The sequence below is a fragment of the Sorex fumeus genome, unplaced genomic scaffold (assembly GCF_029834395.1).
Source record: "Sorex fumeus unplaced genomic scaffold, SorFum_2.1 ptg000013l, whole genome shotgun sequence".
NCBI classification, from domain to species: Eukaryota; Metazoa; Chordata; class Mammalia; order Eulipotyphla; family Soricidae; genus Sorex; species Sorex fumeus.
Genome location: NW_026606070.1, coordinates 17,034,665 through 17,041,666, shown reverse-complemented (window position 1 = coordinate 17,041,666; position 7,002 = coordinate 17,034,665). Strand labels below are relative to the sequence as shown.

The 7,002-nt window shown below is 35.1% G+C and overlaps 1 protein-coding gene across 1 annotated transcript; it reads left to right on the top strand.

The window, feature by feature from the left end:
* Window positions 1-4,736: 4,736 nt before the first annotated feature.
* On the top strand, window positions 4,737-5,892 carry CABS1 (calcium binding protein, spermatid associated 1). The gene is given in 2 exon segments (XM_056111168.1): window positions 4,737-5,618; window positions 5,620-5,892. Coding segments are annotated over 2 exon segments (1,155 nt in total).
* Window positions 5,893-7,002: the final 1,110 nt, after the last annotated feature.

Below are 7,002 nucleotides of genomic sequence, written 5' to 3'. Positions count from 1 at the left end.
TGTGCTAAGTCCTTGTGCCTCCGGGGCCGTGGCCATGCAGGAGAGCCGCTCATGGGGGGCAGCTGGTGACCTATCAATTTTTTTAATTAAAAAGATCAAAGATCTTTTGACTGTGAACTGAAGTATTTTATACCTTATTCTTTTTGTTTGTTTGTTTTGAGACCACACCCAGTGCTTTGAGCTTGGGGATTACTCCTGGCAGTGTTCAGGGACCACTTGGAATGCCAGGATTCTAACCTAGGTCAGCAGCATGCAAAGCAAGAATCTTACTCACTGTGCTATTGTCCAGGCCCAGAGAAGTTTCTACTTTAAAAAAAAAAAAACCATGATCACTGTGTCAAATATCTCAAAATTATAGCAAACTCCTGCTACAACTTCCAAAATGAGGAAATGTAGATACATATAGACTAAGAGCTATGCAATGATATAAATTTGATAGTTTTCTTTGAAAAAAGTCAAAATGTTCATATTCATATAAAATACACGACAACAGTTAGTAGAAGAAAATTATATTTAGACAAAATAAAACATCTGTAGCTTTGATCTTCTGCTCCTGTGATGGTAATGATATGTCGATCAAATGCAAGTAACTAGAGTAAGTAACTCTAGTATCAATCATGATTGCTAAAATTCCATCAGTCCCACCAAGATTTTCATGATATATGTGCTGCTCTTTAATGCATTAATATCTTCAATCTAACATTAATAATATTCTCCATAGGAAAAAAACTTTTGAGCCTATAACAAATATAATTTTTATCATCCCTATATTATGAGAATCAGTTTATGTGATCACAAAGATATACCTAAAACTAAACATTATTTTAAAGTGAAAACAAAATTCCAACTATATGTATAATCTTAACAACCCAGTGAATGGCACAAAATATATACAAATCAAGTTTCAGAAAGTAGAAGAAGGTAAATGTGAAATATTCCTGAACTAGCTTTGTGAAAATTGTGGACATCCATGGGACAGGGCTCAGTTATATGCCCAGATCACTACTTTGTAGGTAATAAGTCTCCTGGGCACATGCTACCAAATTTTCATAAATTCAAGTATACCACATTAAAATATTACTCAGTAAAATAAGCATGTTGTATAGATAAGAATTCAAGAGGTACAAAACAATCTAAATCAAAAGTCAAAGTGGGCACTCCAAGGAACTGCTTCTGCTTGCCCTCTCTGTCCTAATTGTCTAAATGTACTAAGTAAATGCTAGTAAGAGAACTTTTTCAGGTCAAATCACTTATGTATATCAAGAGCATTGTTCTGATTAATCATTAGGCTGCATATGACAATAAATTTGCATAAGAAATGTGACACTTAACTCTAAAAGGCCTCTAGCTCAGCTTTGCAAATAATTTTCAACATTACTTAAGAATAAACAGGACCTCTTTTAACAACAGAAAGATCAACAACTCACTTTATATTCAAAATATCATGTGGCATATCAGGCAGATAGCTGCTGAGTAAGAAGTGTTGCTGTGGAATGAAATATCAAACTGCCCTAACTATGGGTCATGTATAGACACAGCTCTCAAATAAAGAGCCTAATTACCCCTGGTTGTCAGTTGTCTCATGCATCCCATGAATCATAGAGTTTGGTTAATTATATCATGTCACCTAACACCTGAATTCACCTCAAAGCTCTCTTAGGCTTTTAGTTTCTAAAGTATTTTCTGCCAATTATCCTGGAGTTTTAGTATTGATATCATGCATAACTGTTTTATTTTCACTGTGGATCAAAGAACATTAAGAACACGATGCCAGCTAAAGATCAATAAAGCTTTGTCACTCCACAACAACAAAAAAGGTAAAGATTATTTGACAAATTAGAATCTCTTGACAATTATATTATTATTTCATGCGGCATTTCGAAGTAAGTATTGAAAGCTCATAAAATGAATATTTTCTGTTTATTTAACAAAACAAACAGCAAATCCCAAAAAATAAATCAAGAAGTGTATATAAATAATCCTTCCATCTTTTTTCCCCTTTCTGTGTTAAAGAAAAACCCTGAAAAATAGATATCAAGTCCTCTGTTTATAACATGAATTTAATCCATGAATTTAATCCAGAACTTCACATGCATGGCCAATCAACTGGAGACACTTAAAAAGCTGCTGATTTATAAAATGACTTTATGCTGTGGTTTCCTCACTTCCCCTGGTGTGAAACAAAGTATGGGGGTTCATGATGTCGAGATGGTCGAGAGCTGCCTCCTCATTCTCCCCAGGCCTCCCCAGCAGAGGAATAAAGAAATGGGAGTCTCAAAGTCTGATGGTCTAAAAGGACCAATTAATGCAGAGCTTCTAGCATACTTACAGAACAACTGAGGGCAGTTGAGGTATAGGACTGCATGTAGGTGTTATTGATCATTTACAGAGGTAAAGCGTTTTGGTGGAGGCAATTCTCTTGGGGGATTAATTCAGAGTCACTCTGTCTCCGAGAGACATCTGTATTGCATTTCTCTTTCCCTCTAGTTGTACATATGAAACAATTAAATTCACCTCTTATTAATACTCCCAGTTATTTGGATAAATACAGTAAGAGATATAGGTTCCAAAACTTGGTTCTCTGGGCTCCGAGGGAAAGCAAGGCTTTAACCATAAATCCCAGACTTAAGTCCTCAGGCCAGTTCAGCTTCTCTTTTCCAATGGGGGTCCTGTCTCTTAAGTCCTGATGGTTTGTGAATCAAGATCATGCATTTGTGCTTCCTAGACTGTCCCATTTCGATGCTGGGCTAGCTTCGCCACTCACCCTGGGTCCATTCCAGTCCCACAGTGGGACATCCCTTTGTGGGTTGTTAGGAACTATGGCAACCAAAGCCTGAGTCAAGTAGTTATGATGGATGCCCAAGGGTAGATATATTTCAAAGTCCATCAACTCTCAAATATTAGGAGCATTGAATTAAGGTCTTTTTTTTTTTGTTTAAGCAAAGAACATTGTTCTATAGTAATTATGAAAAGGCTATGGGGGAAATTTTTTGAAAAGCAGGTAATTCACTACAAATACTCAGTCTAGAATTACTGGAAAGTTTTGGTTTATAAGTAACCGATTGACTTGGGAAACTGTGACAATGAGAGGTAACACACAAAGGAAGGTTAAAGATAAACTAAAAAAATTAGGGATGCCCGAAAGAACATGTTAAGTGTCTCTGGGAGAAGAAAAAGGGGTAATTCACTAATGAAGTCTAAAACACTTAGGGTTAATATCCAATGCTCTGGAACTGACAGTTTCACTAGGAAATACCTGATGTGACAGCTTTTCTTTTATTAATAAATATATTGGAGGCTTCAATAATGACATTCATTCTACTAAGGCAAAAATATCCAAAGAAACTGTACATATCTCTGAAATGAAAAAGTCCATTTACAACCTTTGTGGTATCTCTTCTTACAGTGGCAATTTATTTGCATTTACATATCAACTGAAAAAAAATACACTGAACTTTGAGGTAGAACCACTATCTAATGAAAACTAAGAATTTGCTTTTGAAATGAAGACCAATTTTTGTTTAAGCTACTATTCTTATATAGACTTAGTAGTCTCTGAGTTTGAAAATTATGCTTTCAAAAACATTAGGAAAAGATAATGCTGTTTCATCTAATACATTAAACCTACAGAACAATAGCAAAGTAATAATGACTAATTAAAATAGCACCATTATAGAAATCACTCTCTTTGAAGTTAGAAGAATATTTTCTGTTTGTTATGTTTTGGGACCACAGCTGGCCTGTGCTTAAGGTTTATTCCCAATTCTATGCTCAGGATCACCTCTGGTGAGGCTTATGTAATCACATGGGGTCCTGGGGATAATTAACAGACATGCCTGTGTGCAAGGCAAGTACCCTACCTGCTGTACTATCTCCCTGACTACACGGGGAAATAATTTTTCAAGAATAATTAAGAATTGGGGGCTGGAGCAATAGCACAACGGGTAGGGCGTTTGCTTTGCACATGGCCGACCCGGTCTCGATTCCTAGCATCCCATATGGTTCCCTGAGCACCCCCAGGAGTGATTGATTCCTGAGTCCAGAGCCAGGAATAACCCGTGTATCACCGGATGTGATCTAAAAATCAAAAAAAAAGAGAGAATAATTAAGAATTATTGTGAAGAATAGAACAGCAAAGAGATTAATAGGCCAACAACTTATATTTTATTATCTCTACTAATAAGGTGAAATTCCTTCTCTGAAGAAGAGAATAAAGTAAAATCTATGCTACCTCACTACATTTCACAGCCCACATTTTATTTTTAAAAATATTAAGATTTCTATACTTAAGTACCTCTTAATCTCAAGAGAAAAGTGTTTAATATATATACACAAATAGATATACATATATATACTTGTATTAAAGGTAAACTAAATTAATGCTAATACCCTATTATCTTGTAACTACTGTAATTTCCCCCAATAGATAATAAATTCTCAAAGTACTTGGCAGATTCTATAATGGCTATTTCAAATGAGAGAACTCCACATTGGAAGTCACATCATGTGTGATTTCATAATAAGAAAAAAACTTCAGGGTTTTTTTTTTTCATCAAACATTAAAACTCTTGCATCTAGGTATCCAATCACAGCTCAGAAATAACCTCAGAGAGAGGCAGTTCTATTAGCTGTGTGGTTGATGCAATAATCACCATGATGACCAATGTTTCCATCACGACAATGAGCACCTGCCTAGCGATAGCATTGTGCCCAGGGAAAGATCTGTGAAAGTGTGCATGGTGCCACTTTCTCTGATGACTGAAGATGGTTTGCCAGAAATTTATTTTCATCCTCCAACAGAAAGCAGTAGAACAACTGAAGCAACTATTTTCTTTGGGGCAACTATTTCTAGATCAGAAACAACCATTGTTTCAGAAGGAGACCATGTTGGTTTCATAAACGACTATACACAAGAAATCGCTTCTTCAACAACTACAGACAACAAACTTACCTCTATAAAGGAAAGAGAAAAATCAGAAGATAATATTGAGAACAATATTACTAAGTCATCAACCCATCTGGAGGAAAAAACTACCACTCTGACAAGCACCACAAACCCCATGGATAATGACTCTATTACCGAACATTTCATTTCAGTGAAAATAGGTAATACTGCATCACCAGATGCTACTATCTCTTTAATAGATTTTCCCACTGATTCAGCACAAGAAAATATTATCTTGGATTCTATTGATTCAGAAGATGAAGATGTCTTTAAAAGTTCCAAAATGTCTGGTCTACTAAGCAAAAGCATTGCCAATATTGCTGACTCCCTTCACCTTCAAGCTCAAAAGAGTGAATCTGATAGTAACAATTATAATTCTTTAGTTAAAATTAAGATCCCAGCTAATAATGTTATCCACACCGCTAACACCTCTGCTCCTATGGCTGAAATTTCTCCTGCCACTGATAAATATTTCACTACTATCCCAGACATAACTTTGCTTGCAGATGAAAAGATAACTGAAATTGAGTTAATTCTTCCAGAAGATGTTCCTGATGATGTGACTGAAATAACTGACTCTGATGAAGAAAAGTTCACAGTTTTTGAACTCAGTACCTCTGTTGAAAAAGACAAACATAATCATCCAGTGGATATGTTGCCCACTGATGAAGTTCACAATGGATAAAGTTAATGTCTGGTCTGAGAAAGATATTGAAAAAAAAAAAGCTGAGAATTATTCTGCCTTGCTTACTATTGTTGAATTCAGGTATAACTTTGTGGTCCCTACATCAATAGCTATGAAAGTCCTATCATGGAAGAGCCATCTACTACAAGAAACAGCGTGTCTGAATATTAAAACATAATTAGTAACTACAGACACTGAGGCACTTTTTGGAACTACCTCTGTTCTAGAAACTATAAACCACAAGGAGAGCACATGGAAATGAGATCCAGAAGAGATCCTTATATAAAAGAAGCAAAAGAGATCACATAGAAGCTTTGTAGCCTAGATAGTTTAATATCAAAGAATCTTGTCCAGCAACCAAAAACATTTAAAAAATGGAAAATCCTAAACATTTAAGGCGAGTATTAGACATAGAAATGCAGATGCTTAGGAGTAGAGGTGATGCAACAGAATATATTCATGGAGGCTTAAAATCAGTTGTCAAGAGGTCCTCCTTGTATGACAAAGTTTGTTGGGATTATTAGTTATGTTCTAATATAAAATATTTGATCCCAATCCTCTGAGATTTGAAAAAAAAAAAAGAAATGAAAGCTAAATTTCTGCTCCCTTGATTATGTATGTCATTTTAATTATTACCTATCATTTTAGTGTGTTTAAAGATTAAAATAGAATCAAACTAGCACCTATGGTATGAAGAGGTCTAAAATGTTTACTCTAAACAAAATTTTCATAATTATGCAACCAGTAATTCTATTAATATATAAAAGTAATTTCTAAAATATAAAACTATCTTTTAATCTTATGAGTGAACACTGACTCATATAAGAAGTTAGGTATCTCTAATTGTTTAGCATCCATATGTAAGAAATGTAACTGGTTTGTTGGATCATATCAGATACAATTAAGCCAAAAATATATTTTGCAAATGACCTTTTGGCAAAAATAGTACTGTACATGAGATTATTTTAATTTTCTTTGTTTAAAATTGCTTTCCTAAATTTTTGTTAATTTTTTCAGGTATTAAAACTGATCTTGCAACTCCTCTTATGCTTCTGGTTAACAATTCAAGGACACTTATCTTCATTCTTTTCTCATAGACTTTTTAAATTGGTGTTTTCACTTTTCCTTCAATAAATCTTTTCACAGCAACTAATTTTCTGTGTACAGATGTGTTTGACTAGACACGTGAGTAAAGGGAAATTCCCTTGTTTATTCTCCCGACCTTTCAAAACCCACGCACCTTCTCTACTTCAAATTTTTTATTTTTTGGCTTTTTGGATCGCACCCGGCAATGCACAGGGGTCATGCCTGGCTCTGCACGCAGGAATTACCCCTGGAGATGCTCAGGGGACCATACAGGATGCTGGCAATC